This window comes from Boleophthalmus pectinirostris, unplaced genomic scaffold (assembly GCF_026225935.1).
Source record: "Boleophthalmus pectinirostris isolate CB_2022bp ecotype Guang Dong unplaced genomic scaffold, ASM2622593v1 HiC_scaffold_18, whole genome shotgun sequence".
NCBI lineage: Eukaryota > Metazoa > Chordata > Actinopteri > Gobiiformes > Gobiidae > Boleophthalmus > Boleophthalmus pectinirostris.
Window position 1 is genome coordinate 4,025,001 of NW_026571133.1, and position 27,102 is coordinate 4,052,102.

A 27,102-nucleotide genomic window follows, 5' to 3' on the forward strand; every position below is an offset into this window, starting at 1 on the left:
TTACTCACTTAAAACACAGAGCTGAGTTCAATTATTAAAACATTAAACGCCAAAATAATCACAAAGCTTGTCAGGAAAATCACACAGATGTTTTTTTTTTTTAGATCCTTTCGTTCAGTGTATGCGGATCATGAGCCAGGGGAAGTGCCCGGTCCGCTGCATGCCGAAGATACTGATGAAGAAGCCGAGGCCCGTGGTGACGAACAGGATGGCGGTCGCTACGTTGTTCAGGTGATCCATCCTTTTCTGCAGAGTGGAGTTGTTCAGATCGCGCCGACCTGCCGCAAATACAAACTCTGCTAAATCACAATCAGTGTCGGGGAGGAACAGATTACATGTACTTACTGGAGTTATGTAATCAGAGTACAATTTATGAGTAATTGTATTCGGTTACAGTTACTGTTTCAGTGAGTGGTAATTGGATTACAGTTACTTTGTTGAAATAAATGGATTACACAGAGGTAATTTCCTGTTTTCACATTTTGGGATACATCCCCCTTTTTTTTTTTTTTTCTTTTTTTTCCAGTAATTCCACTCATTACCAAAAACTAAACCAGGACTGAACCAGGTCTAAACCAGGTCTAAACCAGGACTAAAACAGGTCTAAACCAGGACTAAACAGGTCTAAACTAGATCTAAACAGTCTAAACCAGGTCTAAACCAGGACTAAACCAGGTCTAAACCAGGACTAAACCAGGTCTAAACCAGGTCTAAACCAGGACTAAAACAGGTCTAAACTAAAGATCTAAACTAGATCTAAAACCAGGTCTAAACCAGGACTAAACCAGGACTAAACCAAGGACTAAACCAGGTCTAAACCAGGACTAAACCAGGACTAAACCAGGACTAAACCAGGTCTAAACCAGGTCTTAAAACCAGGACTAAACCAGGACTAAACCAGGTCTAAACCAGGACTAAACCAGGACTAAACCAGGACTAAACCAGGACTAAACCAGGACTAAACCATGCTCCGTGGACGTGTCTCCTCTTCTTCTATCAATAATATTTGTAATTTGGTTCAGTAAAGTCTGGGCTTTTTCATTTTCTTTTAACAGACAAAACATCTTATGTTACGATTTCCTCGTCTTTCACAGACATGTCCAGGAAAAAATGAACGTTTGGTCACTCCAGTTTTACTTCTAAAATTAATCATCTATCATCATTCTATCAACACAGACATTTACATGGACAGTCTGGTGTAATAATAGATTTTCTTCGGGTGTTTTGTGGAGTGGGTAAGACTGTTTTTAGTGGCAGGATAAATATGACCATTGACATGCACTAGTCTAACACCAGTGACCTCTGCAAATACAAGGACTGGATGGAATATTTTAAAAAGTGTCTCCACACGTCTCCAACACTCTGGCTCACGAGGAAATGAGCTCCTATGTCCAAAATTCTAGACCAGGGTGTCAAACTCATTTTGTTCCGGGGGCCGTATCCAACCTACTTTGATCTCAAAGGGGCCGGATCAGAAAACTCATGTCATATAAACCCCAAAAATAACAATAAGTTTCAAATATTTGTGCAGAGAAACACAAATCTATTACAGAAATCTTTTTTAATTGATGAACTCTTTCTTTTACAAAATATTATAATATTATGAACAAACTGAAACTTTAAGAAAAATGCAATTTCAACACAATGTTTTAACATGAACTTGTATGTAAACAGGAATAAGTCAATTTTTTCTTGTAAAATCCTGCACTCGGCTCCACTTTTCTCATTTTTGACATTTTTCTGATGAGGGTGTCACGGTCAACAGTCAAAACGATCGTCCTTTAAGAGCGTTTGGAAAGAGACAAGTCTTCATTTGTGCTGCTCTGGTGGGAGGGGCCACGTACAGAGACGCTGGAGACGCTGCTGTGATAAACACCACAGAAAATTAACAATATTTTAATAGAAAATATAATTAAAAATATTTTAGTAGAAAAGTCAGCCTGAGGGCCAGATTAAAGGTCTTGGAGGGCCGGATCTGGCCCCCGGGCCGCATGTTTGACACCTGTGGTCTAGACTGTCCCTTTAAGAGGTGCTGACTGATAGCTGATACGCTGTGCAAGTGATTCCCAAAGAGAGTATGGGGCCCCCTGGTGGACCTCAGAGGCGCTGCAGGGGCGTCCAAAGACTTTACATTTCTGTTTTCCAAGTCCCCCCACATCTGAATCTGTTTCTAATGATTATTAACCCAAAGGAACTCTCAGACATTACTGGATTTGTCTCTAAGTAAAACTAAACTCCAGAGGGCACGTACCACAGTTTGAGAAACACTGCTCCAGATTTAATGGTTTGTAATTTTAGTGTAATTTTAGTGTAATTTTAGTGTAATTTTAGTGTCGAGGACCTTTTTGGGGGATGGTTTGGGTTAATGGGGTAAATCAGAGCACCAAAGGAGACCCAGCCAGGCAAACTCGACCACAAATCCTGTGAATCAAACCTGGGACTTCACATTACAGATAGAGGCTTGTCACATGAAGTTTTCTGTCACACAAATTTCTATTTTATTAAGAAAACATAAAAACATTTACAGCTGTAACATCATCTGAGCAGATCGTGTTTTACAAAATGTTATTAAAACAATTCAAATCCATTTTGAAACAACGAAAAGACATGACTTATTAGGAGACAGATTATACTTTCTCAGGGGTATTTAGTATGAGGGCTGCACCGATACTGATACTGGGATCAAATATCGGAGCTGATCCAGGAAAATGAGCTGGAGCGGATATCGGTTCCATGATATCGGTTGAGGCTTTTACTGGATTGATAAGACTATTTGTCGTTGTTTTGCGAGTCTCGAGTAAGTCTCAAGTCCTTGACCTCAAGTCCGAGTCAAGTCCCAAGTCAAATACAGGCAAGTCCAAGTCGAGTCTCGAGTCACTGGCCCATAAGTCCAAGTCAAGTCCAAGTCGTCTGCTGTGAGCTTCAAGTCATTTCAAGTCTTTAAACCAAAAAAGTACCAAATACAGCTTAGATTTTTGCAATTTATATGAATTTTAAACTAAATTATACTTAAAAATTCATGGTAGATTTATATATGAGAATTTATAAGAGTTGAAGAAATGCTACTTTTTCCTTTTTAAATGTCTTGTCAAGATCTTAGTGCAAATCATTAGAGTACAGAAAGAATTAAGATTTAAAAGTGCTTAATAAGTTATTTTGTCATATAATCTGCACTGAAATAGAAGGATCATGGTTTTTGTAGTTCCCTCTGTTTTACTTTATTGTACTGTATATTACTGTAGTACTTTTGAGGATACCACGTCACAGTACTTCAGTAACATCCAAAGTAATAAACAGAGAAGTTGGACGGACGTGTTAAAGTTTGTTCCTGTAAAATTCAGCTCTGCATTTATCAACTGTAAAGAGAAAAGTATTTTCTAAGAACTTTTTTTTAGGAGAAGCATCAAGTTTTCTCAAGTCACAGGCCTCAAGTCCGAGTCAAGTCCCAAGTCATTGCTCTTCAAGTCCAAATCGAGTCCCAAGTCTTAGTCCATTTTATCAAGTCAAGCCTCAAGTCCTAAAAAATAGTGACTCAATCTGACTCGAGTCCAAGTCACAATCTGATATTTACTGACTGGATTTGGCCCAGAACTTTTCATTACAGTTACTTGCTGGATAAAAAAACACGATTGGATCAATTTTGTAGAAAGTTAACTGTGTTTTGATGAAAATAAAATTACTTTTTCAGTCTTTACACTGGTATCAATTAATATCGGGAACAGACAGATATTTTGATTCCGGTACTGAAACTGAAAAAGCTGGATCGGCATATTCCTATTTAGTATTAAACTATAACATACGTGGATCATTATTTTATTACAGCTCAATAGGGGTGTAACGATATCCAAGTCTCACGATATGATATCGTCACGGTACGAACCTCACGGTACGATATTTATTGCGATATCGTGGGAAAGCTCACGATTAGGTACAATACTTTCACGATATTTATCTCACGGTACGATATTTATTGTGATATTTTGTGTTAATATTCTACTTTCTCCTCTTAAAATGCCGCGACAAGACTTAATCCAAAGAACTAAGACTTAAAAGTGCTTAGAACTGTTATTTCTTCTTGTCGTCTGCACTGAAATGGAGCAAAGGATCATGGTCTATGTAGTTCCCTCTGTCTTTTTTTACACCATAACTCTTAATTTAAGCAAAGAGACTTGCAATTCGATATATTGTGATTATTATGAGAACTTTGACGATACGATATCACGATATTTTGGTTACTGTTACATCCCTACAGCTCAATAATAGAAACAGGTTTATTGACTGTTCAAAACTGCAGAACTGAAAGGTCCCGCCTCTTCATTTCACTGAAGCAAGCAGTCAGTTTTCTCTTTCTTTTTTTTCAGAAATTGAAACACAAACACAAACAGACATAGGCACATTAATTGAACATGTGAGCGTGAAAGAGAACGTGCGTCAGAAGTGCAGTCGAGCCAGCAGCCAGCGGAAAAAGCCCGTCCTCTTGGAGCCGAAGAAACTGACGAAGAAGTTGGTGACGGTGGTGGCGAAGATGAGCGCGGTGGCCATGTTGTTCAGGTAGTCCAGTCTCTTCTGATTGGACACCACGTTCAGGTCTCTGCGGGCTACACACACACACACACACACAATCATACACACACAGACACACACACACACACACACATGCATGGTTCATTCACTCTATAGCACAATGACACCCAGTATAATTTGCTTTTTTGAGATTAAATGTGTTTCGTGTAACTTTTCTAGAAGAGGTTACGCTTGTTTCCACGTAGATGCTCGTTTATTATGCTTTTATATTACACTTTTTAAACTTGTAAACAGATTTCAGAGGACAAATCTGTGGAAGAGCCAGCCCAGGAGGAAGCTGCGCTGTGTGCCGAAGGCCGACTTCACGATGTTGACGACCATCGTGATAAAGATGATAAAGGTGATGACGTTATTTAAGAAGTTTAACAGACGCTGGTACGAGGGGAGGAGGCGCAGTTCACAGCGAGCTAAAATACACACACAACATACAACCCACACACACACACACACACACACACACACACACACACACACACACATACAGATCTATGGTTGGTCCAGTGGCTCAGTTGAAATATAAGTCTAGAGAAGATTTTAGTTTTACCTATATTACAAAAAATTTACTCTTGTGAGCTTTATGTCATGTTATAATGTTGTTATTTCGTCAAAAACAGACCTGTACCTGTGTTTTATTTCATTTACACATGTTTGAGTAACTTTTTATTATTAGTCTGTCTATAGGCGAGTTTCATTGTTGACAAAAGCGCGCGTTGCATGCTGGGAATTATTTTGGTCGGCGGCAAGAAACACTAATTCAACATGACGGACGGAGCGAGAAAACACGTAAAGGGTATTGATCCCGGTTATTTATCCACTCTAACGGCAGAGGACCCAAGACCATTTGACCAGAAATTGGTCATAAGCATCGACGGAGCCAAATCACCCTTTTCAACCCCGACAAAAGGTGGACCAAACCAAATTTCTGGTCAGAATCACCAACTACCTGGACAAATATTCACTTGGGCGATATCCACAATGACTTGGTGGAAACTCCTGGGCCATTCACAGCAGAAAAGATGAAAACCTCCAAGAGTCTCGATGTGTTGTTGAACTTGTTGGAGTCCACGGTTTGTTAGGATCTTCTACGTTTGCTCTGCGGATGTTTGAAAGCCGTTTAATTCACCGTTAGTGGTTCTTTTCACTCAGAACACGAAAAAGACATTTTCCTTCTTCCGTGTTTCTATTTGTGCATCCGATAATGCAGCAGGAATTTACCATTATCTGGGATAAATACACGAGGTTACGCACTGTGTTTGACGCTATCGTGTTTCTTGCCTCCGACCAAAATATTTCCCAGCATGCAACGCGGGCTTTTAATAACAATGACGTCAGCTGAAGCTCGCCTATATCTCCAAAGCTGAAAATGCTCTGTTCAACCTTCTGATGTCATGAAGTGGTAGTTTTCAAGTTAACAGCGACCTCTCAAATTATCCAAGTTATTCTAGTGAACGTGAATGGACTTTAAAAACATGGAGGAGTCATGGATCTATAATAAGAACTAAGAACTGGATAAGACGTGTCCACTCTGTCTGTGAGCGAGATCGACTAGTGGCCGCTCCAGGTACTGCAGCTCCCGAGAGCTCCGGCCCACACAGAAATGTCTCATAGAGCACAATCATAGAACATATATATATATATATATACGTATATGAGTGGACAGATTTAACGCTGTAGTCGCCGTGTGCCAAATATGAAGTTCTCCAGGAGGCTCTTCCGGCTCCTTCTGACTCTGGCTCCAATTGACTTACATTAGGATCTTGTGGCTCCTCTCTCTGTAACTGCTGCTGTGAGCCTCGTCATTTTGGTCTTAAAAATTCGCTCTACATGATCCTGATTTTTTTTTTCGCAATTTTGTCCATCAAAAAAATCCTATTCATAACATAGACCCTGGCTCCAGATTCACTCCGGTAACTGTGAGCATCGCGAGCTTCATCTGAGCGACGCTGAACGCTGTGGGTGACGTCACACTCGCTTAGTCCACTTCTTTTATACTGTCTTTGAGAACAATACATTTTTTGTGATGTCAAACTGCTCGTGTTCAGCTGTCAGGGCATCGACAACTTTCATAAAAGTCGAATTCTGGAAGGATTCTTCTGTAGTTTTACAAAATGAACTTTTTGGAATTTCATCAAATCATCAAAACACCTAAAACTTTGCTTTGTAAGAGTTATCCTTGCCCCACTCCAGCAGCTTGTGCTCTGATTGGTCAGAACTGCATGTTTCTGACGTCACATGTTTTGTGGCATAAAACCAGTATTCACGAAGTAATGCGGAAATAAAATCTTTATGGGCCGATGCGCCAATGAGCACAGGTCATTTAAAACAATACGATGCCACCTTGGATTCATCTTCCAGATCTTATTATACTTCCATGAGAGGAATACTATCACCACATGACATCACAAGGTGGAACAGATTGTTTTCTGTTTGAGAGAAGAACTCAGCCTAAATATGCAGAGTTTGTGTGTTAAACATGTGTGAATGAAACAAAACACAACTTCAAGTCTGTTTGTGATGAGGAAAACAACATTATAACACAGAAGAGTGTGTGACGTGGGCCCTTGGATCAAACTATCTTATTACATTTTACAAAAGCACAAGTTTCTCTTCCACATTTTCATATTTTCACATAAATTAACTACAGAATTAAAATATGAACACAAACAACTGCCACTCAGGGTCTGATTAATGTGTTGAGTACAGAAATAACATGGTGGTTTGGTTAGTCTGATAATATAGATGAGGAATTCTTGCATTAAAGTGCTTGTGACAGGTTTTCAAGTTTTTCTAACTATTACTAATTTGTCATAGTTTTACATCAGTTAAGTGGCAGTTTGTAAAAAAACAAGTTGAGAAGAAAAAAATTAAAAATACAGGAAGTAGAAGGAAGTTCTAAAACCAGCATGAAATTCTATCCAAAATGCAAAGATGATTTACGCACAATTTATAGTTAAACATAATAATGGAGGTGTTCATAAGTCTAAATGTAACTATTTTTGTATTTTTTGATATTTTTCAACAAACTATCACTTAACTGATCTTAAGATACTTTCCCATTCTCACCAAACCAAAAAATATCGGAAAAAGATGAAAATCTGTCACTTTTGCATCAACATTATGACCAGTACAAATAACATTTACATAAGAATATGAGAAGAATCTAAACCTGATAATGTCTTAAAGATGCACTATGTAACATTTCTAGTGGGTGGTTCATTTCCTGCATGTCTTTATAGAGATGTTGATTGATACTTTGCAGCTGATAATATCAATATTCCCTGGGGGGTGAAGCTAACACGAGGCACTGTTCTGTCTGAAGCTGTGACTCAAGCTTTGTTTAAACATGTGAGCAGATTTGTGCTGTTAAACATGTCCCTGTTGTTGAAAATCAAACACATAAACAGGACCATGAACCCTCGTTTTGATGACAGACTCCTAAAAATGTGTGGTTTAAATCCATTCAATATTTTTTTTCTTGAGTTTTCAGACAACCTTGTAGGTGTCCATGCAATAGATGCATAGACACAGTGCTCGTCACATTCACTTTTCACTAGTGTTGTAGTCAAGACCAAGACCAGTCCAAGACCACAGGGTCTGTAGACCAGGACAAGACCAAGGCCTCTGAGTCGAGACTGAGACAAGACCGAGACTTTTAAAGGTCGAGACTGAGATAAGACCGAGACCACAGCCCATCAAGACCAAATCGAGATCATCTTTGTCATTTTCAACATTTGTTTGTATGTTACAGTTATTTTGGCACAAATATATCAATGTTTTTATGAATCTATCTCAGTTTGATGAGGTTAATGTTCATTTAGACTTAAATTAAGCCAAGGAAACTGTACTGCACTTAAATACTCTGTGCCCCTTTTTTGGACCCTACAGACCCTGGCACTTATGTTTGAGAACCCTCTTAAACTCTTTAATCCCGCTTTCCACTGGCAGTGCCTTTACAGAAAACAACGTCAAAGTGAAATCCCAAGGGTGCACTTTTTTTTGTTCCTGCTTTAAAGGGTTTATTACACAGAATGTTGATCTCTTCTTGCAGACTCGTAATGCGAAAGTGCATGTCAAAACTCATTTGGTCCGGGGGCCATATCCAAACTACTTTGATCCCAAAGGATCAGAAACTCATGGATTATGTACCAAGTTCAAATATTGTGTCTGATTGAGAATTCAATGAACAGATGAACCAACATGTTCATTGCAATTTTGACCATGATGTGAAGACCAAGAGCCAAATTTGTGCTGCTCGCCACGTCCGAGTCGCAGACCCAAAATTGTAAAAAATGTGATCTTCAAGACCAAGACCAAGACCGTGGAAAAAGTGAAAAGTCTCGAGTACTACACTACTTTTCACACACTTTAATTGTTACAGAACACACGGGTCTTGGACAGAGTTGGTGTAAATGAGGCGTAAAACTTTTTTGTGTGTGTTTGCTAATGTGTGCATTGTCACCATGGTAACTGCTGTACATTTTGCCATAGTACAATCTCCTCCAACATGACGTCACTGCAAAGTATCAATCACTGTGCCTGTAATGAACTGATCTATGCACCATTCCAATTACATTTCAATCCCAGGTGTTTGAACATTGGAGATCCAGAGGTGTTAGTATCCGGAAAAGTGCATCCTAAAGATCCCGGTGCGCTCCATGCCCATGGTGGTGATGAGGATGTTGGTGAGGAAGATGAGGAAGACGAGGGCGGTCAGGCGATTGTTCAGACTGTTCAGGCGCTTGTGGTTCGCTTCAATGTTTAGATCCCTCCGAGCTGCAAACACATACACACGCACATGCACCTATACACACAAAAAAACGACTGCGCCATTTCAACTCCCGCAAATTCACTCTGACCTCTAAATGTGAAACTTAAAGGGACACTGCGTAACTTTTCTGGTGGAGGGTCTGCCTACGTTTTTGTCTCCATGACGGTGTAAATGCTTTGCTTGGAATGTTTCTCAATATATTAAACTTACAGATGTGGACAAAATTGTTGGAACCCCTAGAAAAAAACTGTAAGTAATTGGACCAACAGTTCTGTCCACATCTGTAACTATCTCCACGGAAACGAGCAGGACATGCCACCAGACCAAGATACTGGTCAGATCTGTGCAGAGGAGAGCCCCCTGAGTGTAGCTGTACATGTTCTTTGAGCAATAAAAACAACCATAATTGAGTGAATGGCAGATGAATACGTTTAATGCCACACTGTGAAACATGTCAGACAAAGTAATAACATCTCCATGGAGACAAGCAGGCGGTGGACCCTCTACCTAAAAAGTTACACAGTGCAGCTTAAACACTGTAACTTTTCAGGTGGTGCGTGTCCACATTATTATCTCCATGGAGATGTTGTTCTTTTGCCTGGAATGTTCCGCAGTATGACAATAAACTTACAGTATATATCTCCATGGGGACTATCAGGTGACATCCCTAGGCCAAGTTACAGGTCAGATCTGTGGAGAGACGCGGAGAGACTGGAAGCTTTAAAGAGGAACAGAGGAGCTCATTCTCCAACAGGCTCCTACAGCTCCGCTTAAACAGTGAGAAACACAGGACTACATTCAAACTATAATACTCCCTACAACTGTACAATTCACCCTTATGTAACAGATAATACTCCCTACAACTGTACAACAACTCGCCCTTATGTAACAGATAATACTCCCTACAACTGTACAACAACTCACCCTTATGTAACAGATAATACTCCCTACAACTGTACAACAACTCACCCTTATGTAACAGATAATACTCCCTACAACTGTACAAAAAACACTCCCTTATGTAACAGATAATACTCCCTACAACTGTACAACAACTCACCCTTATGTAACAGATAATACTCCCTACAACTGTACAACAACTCACCCTTATGTAACAGATAATACTCCCTACAACTGTACAACAACTCACCCTTATGTAACAGATAATACTCCCTACAACTGTACAACAACTCCTTATGTAACAGATAATACTCCCTACAACTGTACAACAACTCACCCTTATGTAACAGATAATACTCCCTACAACTGTACAACAACTCACCCTTATGTAAACAGATAATACTCCCTACAACTGTACAACAACTCACCCTCATGTAACAGATAATACTCCCTACAACTGTACAACAACTCACCTTATGTAACAGATAATACTCCCTACAACTGTACAACAACTCACCCTTATGTAACAGATAATACTCCCTACAACTGTACAACAACTCACCCTTATGTAACAGATAATACTCCCTACAACTGTACAACAACTCACCTTATGTAACAGATAATACTCCCTACAACTGTACAACTCACCCTTATGTAACAGATAATACTCCCTACAACTGTACAACAACTCACCTTATGTAACAGATAATACTCCCTACAACTGTACAACAACTCGCCCTTATGTAACAGATAATACTCCCTACAACTGTACAACAACTCACCTTATGTAACAGATAATACTCCCTACAACTGTACAACAACTCACCCTTATGTAACAGATAATACTCCCTACAACTGTACAACTCACCCTTATGTAACAGATAATACTCCCTACAACTGTACAACAACTCACCCTTATGTAACAGATAATACTCCCTACAACTGTACAACAACTCACCCTTATGTAACAGATAATACTCCCTACAACTGTACAACAACTCACCCTTATGTAACAGATAATACTCCCTACAACTGTACAACAACTCACCCTTATGTAACAGATAATACTCCCTACAACTGTACAACAACTCACCCTTATGTAAACAGATAATACTCCCTACAACTGTACAACAACTCACCCTTATGTAACAGATAATACTCCCTACAACTGTACAACTCACCTTATGTAACAGATAATACTCCCTACAACTGTACAACTCACCTTATGTAACAGATAATTACTCCCTACAACTGTACAACTCACCTTTATGTAACAGATAATACTCCCTACAACTGTTTTTTTTACTTATCTTTTTATTTTATTTTACTTGTACATTTACATTTATATAATATGTCTTATTTGACAACTGTGTCTTGCTCTTTTTTGCTACTTATTTAGAATTTATTATAACCGTTTATATTTTTACTTTTTGCTATTATATTATATTATGATGTGTGAGCTACTGTGGCCTAATAATTTTCCTTCTGGATCAATACATTTTTGTCTAAGTCTACTTAAAGAAGACATGTTTAAAGTTAGGTATTTCTGAGCTATAAAAACACATAAAAATAATAAATGATATCATATATAATGAATAAACGACAGACCAGTTTAATGCCATACTATGGGATATTCTAGGCAAAGCAATAACATCTCCATGGAGACAAATATAGTCTCTTTGTATTGTCTCTGTGGAAATGCCTGGAATATTCCACAGTGACACATTAACTAAACTGCAAATATTTGTATAGCTCAGAAATACCTGGAAAAACCTGCATTTTGACTGTGAGTGGACTCTTCTCTCCACAGATCTCACCTGTAACTTCGCCTGGTCGCATCACCTGCTTGTGTCCATGGAGATTTGTCATTTTAATCCCATACTGTGGAACATTCCAGGCAAACCAATAACATCTCCATGGAGACAACCACATGGCGCACCCTTCATCTGAAAATCTACACAGTGCACCTTTAAATTCAGCCAGGAAGTGTGTATTTGTTTGGCGTGAAGGTGGAGGGGGAGTTAGTGTGTTACATGATGGTTACGACACACAGGGGGGTCATAGAGGATTTTGACGGCTCATAATCTAATATAATCTAATCTAAAATAATAATTCTTACCAATGATAACGATGAGGACTCCAGCCACTATCTGCAGAATCAGGGAGAAGGTGATCAGGGTCAGGACTGCAGCGTAGTACCTGCAGAAAATTTGTTATGAGCAGGTACAACAAAATAATAACAAAATATGATCTGTATTTTGATACTGTTGCTCAAAAGGAGTAGGATGAAGTTTAAAAAACTTAGAGTCCTACCCCAATTGTTTTACATAATCACGTGGTTCACATTTAATTTTTTTATTTATATATCACCTTGGGAGTGGCTACCTGTCATTTGTCATCTGTACACAGTGTTGGGAAGGTGACTTTTAAAATGTATTCACCTACAGATGACAGATTACATACCCCAAAATGTAGTTTGTAACTAAATCCATTAAGTTATTTAAAGTGAGTAAAGTAATCTGAATACTTTGGATTACTTGGTTTACTTGTGGAGAAGCAAAGATGAGGATATTGTAACATAATATGTTTAGTTCTGGTTTAGTCCTGGTTTTAGACCTGGTTTAGTCCTGGTTTTAGACCTGGTTTAGACCTTGTTTTAGACCTTGTTTAGACCTGGTTATCCACTTATTTAAAAAAAGTAACTATAATCCAATTACCACTCACTGAAACAGTAACTGTAACTGAATACAGTTACTCATAATTTGTACTCTGATTACGTAACTCCGGTACATGTAATCTGTTACTCCCCAACTCTGCCTGTACACACATACATACATAAACGCATCATAGAAATCCAGTACATATACTCAATATAAATGTTTATACACATATGCATAAAACATATACATACATGCACAAACATATATTTGTTTATGGTCATACAAACTAATAATAATGTTATCGTAGGCACAAAGTTTATGATCGTATAAAATAAACAGTAATGAGAATGAAAAATGTGTAGTAGAAAAAAGTAGTAGTGGTGGTAGTTTACAAATTGGAGTGGAGTTGTGTTTTGTTTCATTCACACAAGTTTAACACACAGAACCTGCTAGTGCTGAACGATTTTAAGAAAAAAACTGAATAGCGATTTTTCTGGCAGATATTGCGATTTTCGATTTTATCCACGATTTTTTTCAAATCAACTTTCAGTGCACATGAAAACATCACAGAAACTTACATCATACCAGAGTACTGCACCAACGATTTGACGTTTGACCATAAATCCCAATTTACGTAAAATTACGAGTCTGTGCCAACGTGAACCGCCTACGTAGACCTTCTGCGTCAAACGACATGCACGTCCCAAATTTTCTAACTACACGTCAAAACACTGCAGAGGCGTTGTTGAAGCGACGCAGGCAATAAGGGCTGTGATTGGTCGTCTCCACCACCGCTCTGCAGACTTTTCCTGTACTCTGCTTTTCTTTCCTTTCAATATACACAGTAATAATGTGTTTAATGCAGCTTTGCGCACATTTGTTTACATTTTACAGAAACTAAACTTAAAACCACATGGCTAATTTGCATAAACTATAAGCGCTGTGCTGTCGGACTAAAGGACACGACTCAGTGGAATATGAGTGTTCTTTCTGTGACAGAGGATGTGCTGATGATGGTGAGTCTGTTCTGTGCTTCTGTCGCGTTGGAGATGGTTCATGTTAAACTTTACACGAACGCCAGGTTTAAATCCTCGCCTCCTCGTGTTGTAGCGGTGAATTACTTCGCGGTGCACAGACCTTAACGCAGAAATCCATAAATTGGGCTTTAGGGGCACTGCAAAAAAACACAGGCTTTGACGCTTCCAAAATCGTGTTGTCTGAGATCGCGATTTTCGGTCCAGAAACGATAGATCCTTCAACCTTAGACCTTGCATATTTAGACTGAGCTCTTTTCTCAAACTGAAAACACTCTGTTCCACCTTGTGATGTCATGTGATAATACAGGAAGTGCTCCACTGTGTTTTTAAACTCCGCACACCTTCACTAAACTCATTTGGATAACTGGATAAAAGCCCTGAAATTGCCAATCGCTATTACTGCCTATTACTGAACTAAAGGTAAAATGAGCTGTTAACTTGAAAACTACTGCTTCATGACATCACACGGTGCATTTTGAGCATGGGACATGTAGGCAGACTATTAAGTTTTTGAGGAGGTAGTAACATTTTAACACGACTTAAAGCTCACAAGAGTCAATCTTGCATAATGAAATTTAATGACAGTCTGCAGTGATGCGGTCGCTGTATCGGACCGTTGTGGTGAAGAGGAGCTGAGCTGAAAGGTGAAGCTCTCGATTTACCGGTCAGTCTTCGTTCCTACTCTCACCTATGGTCATGAGCTCTGGGTAATGAAACTAAAACCGAAAGGATGAGATCATGGATATAAGCGCTTGAAATGAGTTTCCTCCGCAGGGTGGCTGGGCGCTCCCTTAGAGATAGGGTGAGGAGCTCAGTCACACGGTAGGAGCTCGGAGTAGAGCCGCTGCTCCTCCACGTCGAGAGGAGCCAGTTGAGGTGGCTCGGGCATCTGTACCGGATGACCCCGGGGAAGACCCAGGACACGCTGGAGGGACTATGTCTCTGGGCTGGCCTGGGAACGCCTTGGGGTTCCCCCGGAGGAGCTGGAGGACGTGTCTGGGGTGAAGGAAGTCTGGGAGTCCTTGCTTAGACTGCTGCCCTCACGACCCGGCCCCGGATAAGCGGAAGAAAATGGATGGATGGAAATTTTATGAAAACTAGCCTCATGAAATCTAAAAAAACGGCCAAATTAGGATTACTTGAATTATCATGATTTGAGTCACTTTCTTATGGCAAATCAAATTATCTGCCAATGGAACAAGACTTTTTGTAATTAAAATACTACATAAAATGCTACTCTTGAGATAAAAAAAACAAACAAACAAAAAACCCTCTTTGCACTTAAATTAAGAAACAAAATGAGAAACAAAATGTAATGTTGCTTGAATTAAGAAAAACACACTGATCCCATTGGTAAATCGTTTCACTTGTCAAATTGAATGTACTCAAATAAAGTAAAATGCTCTTAATTTAAGTCATTTTAAAGGTGCATTGTGTAACTTTTCCGGTGAGGAGTCCATCAAATGCAGAATAAATGTTTTTCTAGGTATTTTTGAGCTATAAAACCACCTGTAATTGAATAAATGTAAGGTCGAGCTGTTTAATGTCACACTGTGGAACATTCCAGCTTTGACAAATCTATTGAAAAAGGTGAAGCAGGTGGTGGACTTCCAACCAAAAAGTTACACAATGCACCTTTAACGTAGGTAGATATGGCTGTGTGCAGTTGTGTCTGACCTGTATCCAGCTCCCTGCTCGATCACAGTTTTCATGTGGGTGATGTTGGCCAGAAACAGAGCGATGTCCAGCATGCCCTCTGCAGCGCTCTTCTTTGTGGCGTACTGGTTCATGTTCAGAGTGAACGGAGGAGCGCCCTGCAACAAAAACACATCGGATTTATTATATATACACCGATATTTGTACTTTAAAGGTGCATTGTGTAACTTTTGCGGTGAAGGGCCCGTCAGACACTTTTCTCCGTGGATGGTTATTGCTTTTGTCTGGAATGTTTCGCAGTGTGGCATTAAACCTTTCTATTTTCACAGAGACCAAACCAGGCCAACTTACATGTCAGATCTGTGGAGAGGCGACAGCGCTCACAGTCAGAATGCCTGTTTTTTGGGGTATTTTTGAGCTTTATAACCCTAACCCTAAAATAAATAATAAAAAAAAAATAATAATAATTTAATAAAATTAAAAAAATATATAATTAAATAAAAAAATAAAATAATAAATAAATACAATAAAATAAAAAATAAACTAAAATAAAATATAAATTTGAAAGACTAATAGGAGAAAGCAGTTTTTAGTAATATTATTTTTCTTGGATCATAAAACACATATTCCATCTTAAACTTTGAGTCCATTCAGTTTCTTCAGGGGTTATTTAGTAAGATAAATGTAAGATAGAGCTGTTTAATGTCATACTGTGGAACATTCCAAACAGAGCAATGACGTATCCATAGAAACAAGAAGGTGACGGACCCCAAACAAAAAGTTATATAGTGCAGCTTTTATACTATAACAGGTATTGGCTTTGGAGCTTCAGGAAAGTTGAAATCTGACAAAAACACTTACTATATGTATTAATATTTATTTATAATTTATTTTTGAGAAGAAAAAAAAAAGCAAACAAGGTTTAACTCTTCCAGGAGAGGGCAGCACCTCCATGGGTTTTTCATGCTTGAAGATCTTTACTTAAAGTCTATACAACTACTCAATATTTTTTTTTAGCCAAGTACAAAATTAAAATTATTTGTTGTAAAAGTACAAATGGATATTTACCAGCATAGACCAGGGGTGTCAAACTCAAATTCACAGATGGCCACAATTAAAAACTAGTAAGTCATGGACCAAACTAAATATTTATTGAAAAAAATTTCAAGAACATCTGCATGTTTTCTCTTCTTTCGAGATATGTAATGTTAAACCTTTTCTTATTAAAATAAATGTTTAATAATAGTTTTGCTTAAACACTGAATCCAAAACAAGCAAAATATAAAATAATAACAACATTTTAAATAAATAATGTCTCTATTGTCTATCTGTAGCCGGTGAGCAACTCTACTACAGACTTGGTATGATCTCATGGGACAAATTTGGCAGTTTTTAGTAATATTATTTTTCCACCACATTCCACCTTAAACTTTAACTCATAACCGCTATCTATATTAATACATTTATTTTTGAGAGAGCGAAAAAAAATTGTGACAACATTGAAAAAAAATAATAAAAAAAAAAAAAAAAAAAAAAAGAGCAAGACAAGGTTTAACTCTGCCAGGAGAGGGCAGCACTTCCATGGGTTTTTCAAGCTGGAAGAGCTTTACTGAAAGTCTGTACTACTACATAACCTGCTGCTTTTTTTTTTTTTTTTTTTTTTTTAAGCCAAGTACAAACTTAAAAAATCATTAGTTGTAAAAGTAGAAAGGGATATTAAACGGTATAAAGGTTACAGAAGAAATGACCGGAGAAAGCAGTTTTTAGTTTAGTTTAGTTTCTCCTGGATCATAAAACACATTCCACCTTAAACTTTAACTCATAACTGCTATATATAAATACATTTATTTTTAAGAGAAAGAAAAACATTAAAAAAAAAAAAAAAAGAAATATAAAAAGAGCAAGACAAGGTTTAACTCTGCCAGGAGAGGGCAGCACCTCCATGTTTTTTTCAAGCTGGAAGATCGTTACTCAAAATCTATAGTACTACTCAACGTGCTGCTTTTTTTTTTTTTTTTTCACCCCAAGTACAAAAAAAAAGTCAAGTACAAATAAAAAAAATAAAATAAAATAAACCATACAAAACACAAAATCATATACATATATTTGTTATAAAATTATTCAAAAATATTATATTGTTGTAAAAATATTAACTCATAACACATAACATCAGAATAGATCATCATGTTACCTTTTATTGTTTTGAAAATGCTATACTCGCCGAAAACAACATATTAACATGTTTTTTGCTCTCCATGCTAAGTTACTCCCCTTCAGAGCGCTGTAACATTAAAGTTCAAACTGTCGAACGCTTTTCTCCTTGTAAATGTCGTTGCTTTGTCCGGAATGTTTCACAGTGTGGCATTAAACCATTTTGTCCGTCTTCATGGAAACCACACCAGACCACGTTACGGGTCAGATCTGTGGAGAGGCGACCCCGCTCACAGTCAGAACGCCTGTATTTTTTTTAGGTATTTTTGAGCTTTAAAACCACTTGTAATTGAAAAAAACGTAAAGTAGAGGTGTTTAAAGTCGTACTGTGGGACATTCCAGGCAGAGCAATGACATATAAAACATAGAAAGAAGCAAGTAACGGAATCTTCACAATAAAAGTTACACAATTTGCTAAAGAAACTACTCTACATCGCGTCAGGTTTGTGAAGTCGTAGTATATAATGGGTTTAAATAAGGCCCGGGGGGGAGAGAAATCGCTCAAACTCAAACACGCATTACGACATGTAAAACTTCTCCAGGCATGTTTCTGATGAGGAAATGACATTATAAGGCGGTAGAAAGCTTGATTTTACATAATGGGCGCTCTTTAGGCAGGATTACCCGTGCTGCGCGAGGCGTGCAGGTGACAGATGTCTATAGGAAGTGTTCAGAGTCGGTGTTGGAAGGAGCACGCGCTGTTCTTTATGATGTCACTGTTCAAGACGAGCTGCTGTGGCCAAAATAAACACTCAACCTAAACACCGGGGACGTATAGAAACAGGCTGCTGAATGTCAACGTGAGCTGTCCAATGTTACAGGAAGAGGCATTAATATCACGGCTCTGTCTCGGTTTAAAAGGCTCATATTCAGTGTCGGGGAGTAACAGATTAAATGTACAGGAGTTACGTAATCAGAGTACAAATTATGAGTAACTGTATTCGGTTACAGTTACTGTTTCAGGGAGTGGTAATTGGATTACAGTTACTTTGTTGGAATAAATGGATTACACAGAGGTATTTTCCTGTTTTCACATTTTGGGCTGAACCAGGACTAAACCAGGACTAACAAGGACTAAAACCAGGTCTAAACCAGTACTAAACCAGGACTAAACCAGGTCTAAACCAGGACTAAACCAGTACTGAACCAGATCTAAACCAGGTCTGAACCAGGACTGAACCAGGTCTAAACCAGTACTAAAATCAGGTCTAAACCAGGTCTAAAACCAGGTCTAAACTGAACCAGACTGAACCAGGTCTAAACCAGGACTAAAATCAGGTCTAAACCAGGTCTAAACCAGGACTAAAACCAGGTCTAAACCAATACTAAACCAGGACTAAAACCACGTCTAAACCAGGTCTAAACCAGGTCTAAACCAGTACTAAACCAGGTCTAAACCAGGTCTGAACCAGGACTAAACCAGGACTAAAATCAGGTCTAAACCAGGATTGAACCAGGACTGAACCAGGTCTAAACCAGGACTAAAATCAGGTCTAAACCAGGTCTAAACCAGGACTAAAAAACGTCTAAACCAAAACCAGGACTAACAAGGACTAAAACCAGGTCTAAACCAGGACTAAAACCAGGTCTAAACCAGGACTAAAACCAGGTCTAAACCAGGTCTGAACCAGGACTAAACCAGGACTAAACCAGGACTAAACTAGGTCTAAACCAGGACTGAACCAGGTCTAAAACAGGATTAAACAGGACTAAATCCTGCTGTGCGGACTGTGTCTCCTCGTCTTTTATCAATAATATTTTTAATTTGGTTCAGTAAAGTCTGGACTTTTTATTTTGCTTCTCTACAGCAAATCAAGTAATCCAAAGTATTCAGATTACATTACTCACTTTAAGTCATTTAATGGATTACCGTTACAAACTACATTTTGGTGTATGTAATCTGTAATCTGTAGGGGAAAACATTTTAAAAGTCACCTTCCCAACACTGCTCATATTACACTATTTTCTTAGTTGTTTCTTCATCAAAAACAGACCTGGAGTCGTTTTTTTTTCACATGTTTAACACACAAACTTTGCATATTTAGGCTGAGCTCTTCTTTCCAACAGACAAACACTCTGTTCCACCTTGTGATGTCATGTGGTAATGCAGGAAGTCCTTCTATTTGTTTCTACACTTCAAAAAATTTCACTAGAATCATTTAAATTTGGATGATTTCAGGCCTGGAATTGCCAATTTTTACTAAACAAAAGGTGAAAGGAGCTGTTAACTTAAAAACTGACGCTTCATGACATCACAAGGTGGAACAGAGCATTTTGAGCTCTGAGGATTTAGACAGACTAATAATAAAAGATTAAAAGTTTGGAGACACTTTTTCTCTGTCTTTCTTCTTTACAGGGTTCCCACGGTCATGGAAATCCTGGAAAAGTAGTGGAAATTGAAGATGTAATTTTCTAGGCCTGGAAAAGTCATGGAATTTTGTAAATTCAATAAAAATTTTGGAAAAGTCATGGAATTTTAGTATCTCTTTCAGTCAACTACAGTGCTCTGTTAAGTTATCATTAGGATATTATGATTATTTCTGAACGTCTGCGTCTTTTGTTTAAAAGACTGAAGTTTTTCTGCACTATTAGTCGCTCTGGATTATAAGACGCACTGTCATTAAATGGTCTATTTTTTAACTTTTTTCACAAATAAACCTCACTGGATTTTAAACAAAACACAACAGTGTGATGGGTGAGTGGTTTTGTTTGTTTGTTTCACGGTGACTCTGGGCTTTGTTCAGTTGTGGCGTGTAGGGAGTCTGGGACCAACGGATTGTCGGCGTGTTCGCAGTGACTCAGTTGTTCAGTCGTGTCTAGAAGTGGCACATTGCGCTCGCTTTTTCAGTTCGTTCCTCCGTTCCGTTCCTCGTCGGCGTGGAGTGATGAGTGTCTGTGGGTGTTTTTCGCTGTGTGGTCGCTGTCTGCTCCATGTGTGTTTGCGTGTTCTGCAGGTAGTGCGGCTTTGTATTTCACTGAAGTCGTGCTGGGACACCCGAGTGGAATCGTTTTTTGATGGGGTTAGAGGCTGAAGAGCTGCGTCTAATAGCCCGGAAAATACAGTAGTTATGGCTTTGTCTGGAATGTTTCACAGTATGGCCTTAAACCTTTTTATCATTATAGAAGCCAAACCAGGCCAAATTACAGGTCCAGGGTATCCCCGGGTTTGACTACCGCAAATTTAAGGCTTTTTTAAAGACCTTTGAAAGACCATTTAAATGAATATTAAGTCCAACGTCGTACCAATTATGCAGGCGAAAAACACCAGGTCTAATTCTAATAATGACCAACCAACTCTGGTACTATATCTAGAATCTAAAGGCTACGTTTATATGATGACGGTCTGAACAGAAGACACAAAAGTGGCGTAGCGTCTTTGTTTTTTATTCCGCGTTTAGACGAGCGTTTTCAGGAGAAAATCTGCGTGCACACGGTGACGCAAAAGTGTGTGGAATTGGATTGGGTATGCATGTCAGGCGGCTCGGTGGCGACGCTCGGTGGCGACGCTCGGTGGCGACGCTCGGTGGCGACGCTCGGTGGCGATGTTTGTGACATAAACACATACACGACGTGAGCAAATCTGACCAGAGTTTTGCGTCTTGGGCCGTGTAAACTGATTGCCGCCGGCGCCACAAACCACCGCACTGTTTGCGCATACTCCAAATTAGACGTTCATTCACATTACGTTATTTCACGTTGTTGATTTTTTACCCTCCCTCCATTTAACATCACACTGCAGCCCGGTTGAGTTTACAAAAAAATTGCCTAGGGAAATTGAAGACCTTTGTGAAAAAATAAGACTCGGACAACATAATTTAAGACTTTTTAATTTAGGAACATGAAATTTAAGACGTTTTTTTTTTACTTTTAAGACCTCACGGCTACTCTGAGGTCAGATCTGCGGAGAGGCGACCCCCGCTCACAGTCAGAACGCTTGTTTTTCTAGGTATTTTTGAGCTATAAAACCACCTGTAATTGAATAAATGTGAGGTATTCCGAACAGAAACAAGCAGGTGACGGACCCCCCCAACCAGAAAAGTTACATATACGCACCTTTAAACGAAATATAACTGAGTTCTACCACCTCTGTGTGTATCGTTTCGCTGTGTTACATAACAAAACTGGAGCAAACCCTGTGTAATCCTGCTCCATGTTGTGATCACTAGAAGTACAGTATGTTGGGGCCCTATACCGTGTACAACGTGAACCAGACTGACTTAATTTCCAAGAAAGTATGAAGTCATTCTGTGAAACGTGAGGCTATCGTAACACAATGACCACATGTACAGAGAGCCCGATCCCTGTGTGTATGTGCAGGAGACGAGAGGAGAGGGAGGACACCGGCAAGCAAAACACACTGTACAAATATCTGAGTCAGGTACAAAGCATTCTTTACAGTACTCTTGTGTACAATGAGAGGCTACGACTGTGGTTATGTTCTGCAGATTTTCTATTCTGCTGTTCTTGGGTTTTGCATTGCAACACGGGGAAAAAAAACGTCTGTTCTCTTCGCTGAACTTACGGATACAGTACGTTATCGCTTGGTTCCGTAGTACGGCATTAAACTTATCGAACTCCACGGAAACATCACCAGGCCAAGTTACAAGTCAAATCTGTGGAAAGGAGTCTCAGCTTTTACATTTTGTGTCTTGTTGAAGTGCAATATTTATCTGAAATACCGTATTTTTTGGACTATAAGTGGCTCGGGAGTATAAGTCGCACCAGCCAAAAAATGCGTAATGAAGAAGAAAAAAACATATATAAGTCGCACTTTTTGGTGGGAAATTTGTTTTATAAAATCAGAGACCAGGAACCGACATTTCATCTTAAAAGTCAAGTTCTAGTAGTAACAATAGAAGAGAGAACAACAGACTCTTAACGTCACATATGAACAGTTCTTCAGATAAACTATAACATAAACAACAGAACAGAACAAGTTTAACAAACTCTCCATCTCACTCCAAATCACTAAATCCATTCAATTCTTCATCCTCGGTGTCACTTCTGAGCAACTCCCATAGAACTATACTAAATTATTATAGATCCATGGCAATTCCGCGACCTCCGGAGGTAAACAGAGCGCCAGTTAGAATTTTAGCCTTTCTGAATCCTGACAGGATGGTTTCGGTGTCACTGAAGTCTAGGTTTTGTCCATCCATCCAGTGACTTCCAGGAAAGTTTCATGGAGCAGCCTTCTGTTTGTCACAAGTTTCTCGCTCACTCCAAACTTTTTTTCTGCTGCTCGATTACCGTTTTCAGCTGAATATTCCACTACTTGCTGCAGGACAGAGGCTCTTTCTGCAGGAGACATGCGCAGTAGAGTGAAGTGACAGTGGTTCAGGAGGAACAGGAGCAGCAGATACTGACACACAAGACTAGAACCTCTCACGACTGTCAGTGTGAAAATTTTAATATATAAGTCACAGGAAACACCCAAACCATGAAAAAAAGTGTGACTTATAGTCCGAAAAATATGGTAATCATTGTTTTTGATTTAATGTTTGATACTGCGACACATACATCCTACTCTTTTTACAGTTAAAGCTTTAAAATACTTAATGTGCTTTCTTTAATGGTACACTGTGTGAATTTCTGCGTGATTTAATGGAAACAGAAAGTTAAGATTCTCCATGGAGATAGACAGATCTGTGGAGATGCAAGTGCAATAATACAAGCAAAATAGAATATCTACTTTTTTGTCTAAAAGGTTACATACTGTGGCTTTAACTTATTACCTAGAAAGCTAATAAAGGAATTGAATCCATATAAAGTCTTTTTTTTTTTTGCAGTGTAAGACATTCTTGGGAGGGAGTGATCACTTATTCAGCCTAAAGGAGGAGGAGTGTGAGGAAACTATGTACATGTATATATACACATGTACACACACTGGCCTCACTCTCCTCTGTGGGGGAATTGTGTGGTCACATTTTATCAGCATCAGCCTCTGGAACACTGCCAATGTACACACACATACACACACACACAGACACACACATGCATACATACTGCATACACACACACACAGTATCATGACCTCGGGCGGGTTTGAAATGCCTTGAGCTCAGTGTTGAGATATTTTACACCATTTGTTTCAGACTCTGTGTTGTTGGAGGCACATGCTGCGTCCAGGAGACTGGCAGGGGAACCATAATCTATTCCTAGACGTCTGACAGCCGCTTTAACGATTCTCATGAGTTTGTGAGTTTTCACTGATGAAGGTATCTGGCTCCATGAACCGCTGGTCCTTGATGCTGTCGTCCAGTCTGTAGGAGATGATGTGGCAGGTATCTCAGCTGTAGACTCTGTTCTTTTGGAGTATTTTCTTGACCAGAGCACGAGTCGGGCTGCAGGACACAGTGGGTCCAAACTGAAGCACAGGTGAACTGCTGCTTTCAGCTGAGGATTCCTCATTTGTCTCTGGTTGTCTGGGTGTCCCTCCGTCACTGATGGTGCTTGGTTCAGTGGAAGAGGTGACAGGCTCAGCTCTGGCCAGTTCAATGAACACAGTGCAGCAGCAGCAGGCTCCTGGTCATTCCCAAAGTCAGGACACACACTCACGGAGAGGCGTCTTTTCAGTACTGTGGCCCTCGTCTATGGAACTGCAGCCGGAGGAGCTCAGGGCTGCAGAGAACGTTCATGTTTTTAAGAATAGGCTCAAGACCCACCTTTTTAGCTTAGCTTTTGAATGAAATATCATATTTTTACTTGTTTCTACTATACACATTTTAATTTATATTTATTTATTTTAGACTTATTTTTAGGATATGCAGTGTTTCCTCTGTAGGAGCCTCTGCATCAGGAGCAGAGGTCGGCTGTAGCTGTCGGGTCTGTCCCGTGGGCTCCTGGTGGAGAGTTGGTGCTTGGGCTTCATCTCTCCCCTGGCTCCTGTGGTGGTTCCTGGTGGTGGTGGACGTCTCTCTGCTCCTGATGTAGACGGCTCCTCTGATGGTGCTTTCTCAACTGGTTCGCCTGTATTCAGCCTCACATTTTACTATGTGTCGTTTTATGTATTTGGTTGTGTCGAGTCGGGCAGCTGTGGGGGTTGGGTTGGTGGGTGGAAATGTGGGATTGTTTTTAATCTGTGTAAAGCACTTTGTGTTACATTTTTGTATGAAAAGTGCTTTATAAATAAAGTTTGATTGATTGATTGACAGTGAATACGGTTTTAGTCTTTTAGTCTGAGCTTCAGGCTGATTGACCTGTTGCTTATTTTGGACTCCATCTTATAACCTCTCCACCACAGTGTCCTCAGGTGCCACTGGAGTCTCCTCTTTTACTGTGGACATGTCAGATGTGCATGTAATCTGAAGAACATCTTCTTGTACAACAGAAATGACAATCTGTGAAAACTCCTGTGCATTTCCAGTAGCGCCCTCTGCTGGCAGAGTCTGTAAGTCCTATGAGGAGGACTGGACTGGACTTGAGTCGTGGGTGCATCACTTTCTTCCTGGGTGAGTGAAGGTGCATCTTTATTTACAGAAGTGATGTTCAGAATCTGAGGTTCATCTGTGTTAAAACTGTTCCCAACACCCATTCAAGACGAGGGTCGCTGCATTCTTTTTAGCATTCTTCACTGTGAAGCCTCCAGCGGTTACCTCTACATGGTAAATCCATTTCTCTGTGCTTCTGTTCACGTCCACCACCGTGTACACAGGAGGTGTGTCTCGCTTCAAACACCAGATCATTAAGGAAACTCACAGGGTTTCTATCCTCTTCAAAAATTGGTGCTCCTTCGCAGACAGCTTGGCCTTTCTTTTTCTAAACCAAGACTAAATCAGGACCACACAAGGACAAGGACTAAACCAAGTCTACAGCACTATACCACCCTCACTAAAAACCTTGAGTCTTTGCTCAAGGACACAGCAACAGCATTAACTGGAACTCCACAGAAACATCTTCCACAGCATTAAACAAATATATCTCACATTTATTTGATTATTTTTTCACATCTTCATTTCCGTGCTTTTTGGAGACATTTCCTGGAGACTGATCCTCACCTCACCCATAATTACACTTGATCTTGACCTAAACCCCGACCTTATATCTGAAGTGTAGCCACGCTGTTGATCTCTGAATTCATCTCAATGGGACGTGATTTTAGTCCCCGTAACGCAAGAGTGTGAGCAGATTTCGACCCCCGTAATGAGTCATATACGCACACACGTCAAACATTACACAAAGCAGAAGCAAACGCGCAAAATGGTTCTTATAGCGAACTCCGTCCACGTGTGAGCACTTACAGCCAACGTGCTAATGTACTCGCTGCTTTATGTGAATGTAAACTGCAGCTTCACACTTTGTTAGAATGGGAAAGTTTGAGGAGGTCAGAACGACTGTGCAGCTTGAGTTTGGGTTAAAGAAGTTATTTTACTTATTACCTACTAAAACATAACATATTTAAATCACCATGTTACCTTTTATTGTTTTGAATATGCTTCAGTTGCCAAAAACAACGTATAAATTTATGTTTTCAGTTTAGTTTTTTGAGGTTTTGAGTCCCCCCTCCCTTTGCTCTCTGCGCTAAATCACTCCCCCTTCAAAGCATTATCATCACTTCAGGTTTGTGAAGTTGTAGTGTACAGTTTTGTCTCATGTTTTTGTATATTTATGGAGAATTGATGAGTGGGAGTAGGTTTGTGGGTGGAGCTTTGGGACAAAATCTTACAACTAACGGTAAAGAGGGTTCGAATATTGCCCGGGAGAGATCGCTAAATGACTCAAACAACCATGGTTGACATTTTTACGACGGAGTATAAGGGTCAGATTAAAAAAAACAAAAAACATGCTGGCGCTACGAGAATAAAGTCGTAACATTTTGACATTAAAGTCGTAATTTTACGAGAATAAAGTCGTAATTTTACGAGAATAAAGTCGTAAACTTACAAGAATAAAGTAGTAATTTTATGAGAATAAAGTCGTAGTCAAAATAAAGTCATAATATTATGAGAATATCGGCTGCTCGGAAAGTCTGAACGAGTGGAGAATGGAGAAATTGGAGCATTTTGTAAAGGAGAAGAATCCGTGTATCATTCGTTCATTCGACTGAACAAGGACTGAATCAGGACTAAACCAGGTCTGGAACCAAACCAGAAAGACCAGGATTGAGACCGGGACCAGACCAGGACTGAAAATGGTTTAATCCTGGTTTAGTCCTGGTTTAAGTCACAGAAATGGGAAATGGCGTTTACGTGACTTTAAAATGCGATGCGGGAATATTGCGCCGCATACGACTGAACCAAGACTGAACCAAGACTAAACCAGGACTGAACCAGGACTGAACCAGGAC

At 39.4% G+C, this 27,102-nt stretch overlaps 1 protein-coding gene and 1 long non-coding RNA gene across 2 annotated transcripts in view; one reads left to right on the forward strand and one right to left on the reverse strand.

The window, feature by feature from the left end:
- The window catches only part of LOC129408904 (uncharacterized), a 5,897-nt gene extending 5,443 nt beyond the window's left edge, over positions 1–454 (forward strand). Inside the window, exon 3 of the long non-coding RNA XR_008632163.1 lies at positions 105–454. This is a non-coding gene — a long non-coding RNA (uncharacterized LOC129408904). The remainder of the gene's footprint in view (positions 1–104) is intronic.
- Positions 455–4,821: 4,367 nt separating this feature from the next.
- The window catches only part of LOC110165440 (ninjurin-2-like), a 202,670-nt gene continuing 180,389 nt past the window's right edge, over positions 4,822–27,102 (reverse strand). Inside the window, exons 2-4 of the mRNA XM_020930634.2 lie at positions 15,627–15,763; positions 12,372–12,451; positions 4,822–4,991 (exon numbers count right to left, since the gene is read on the reverse strand). Coding sequence (XP_020786293.1) covers positions 4,822–4,991; positions 12,372–12,451; positions 15,627–15,763 — 387 coding nt within the window. The remainder of the gene's footprint in view (positions 4,992–12,371; positions 12,452–15,626; positions 15,764–27,102) is intronic.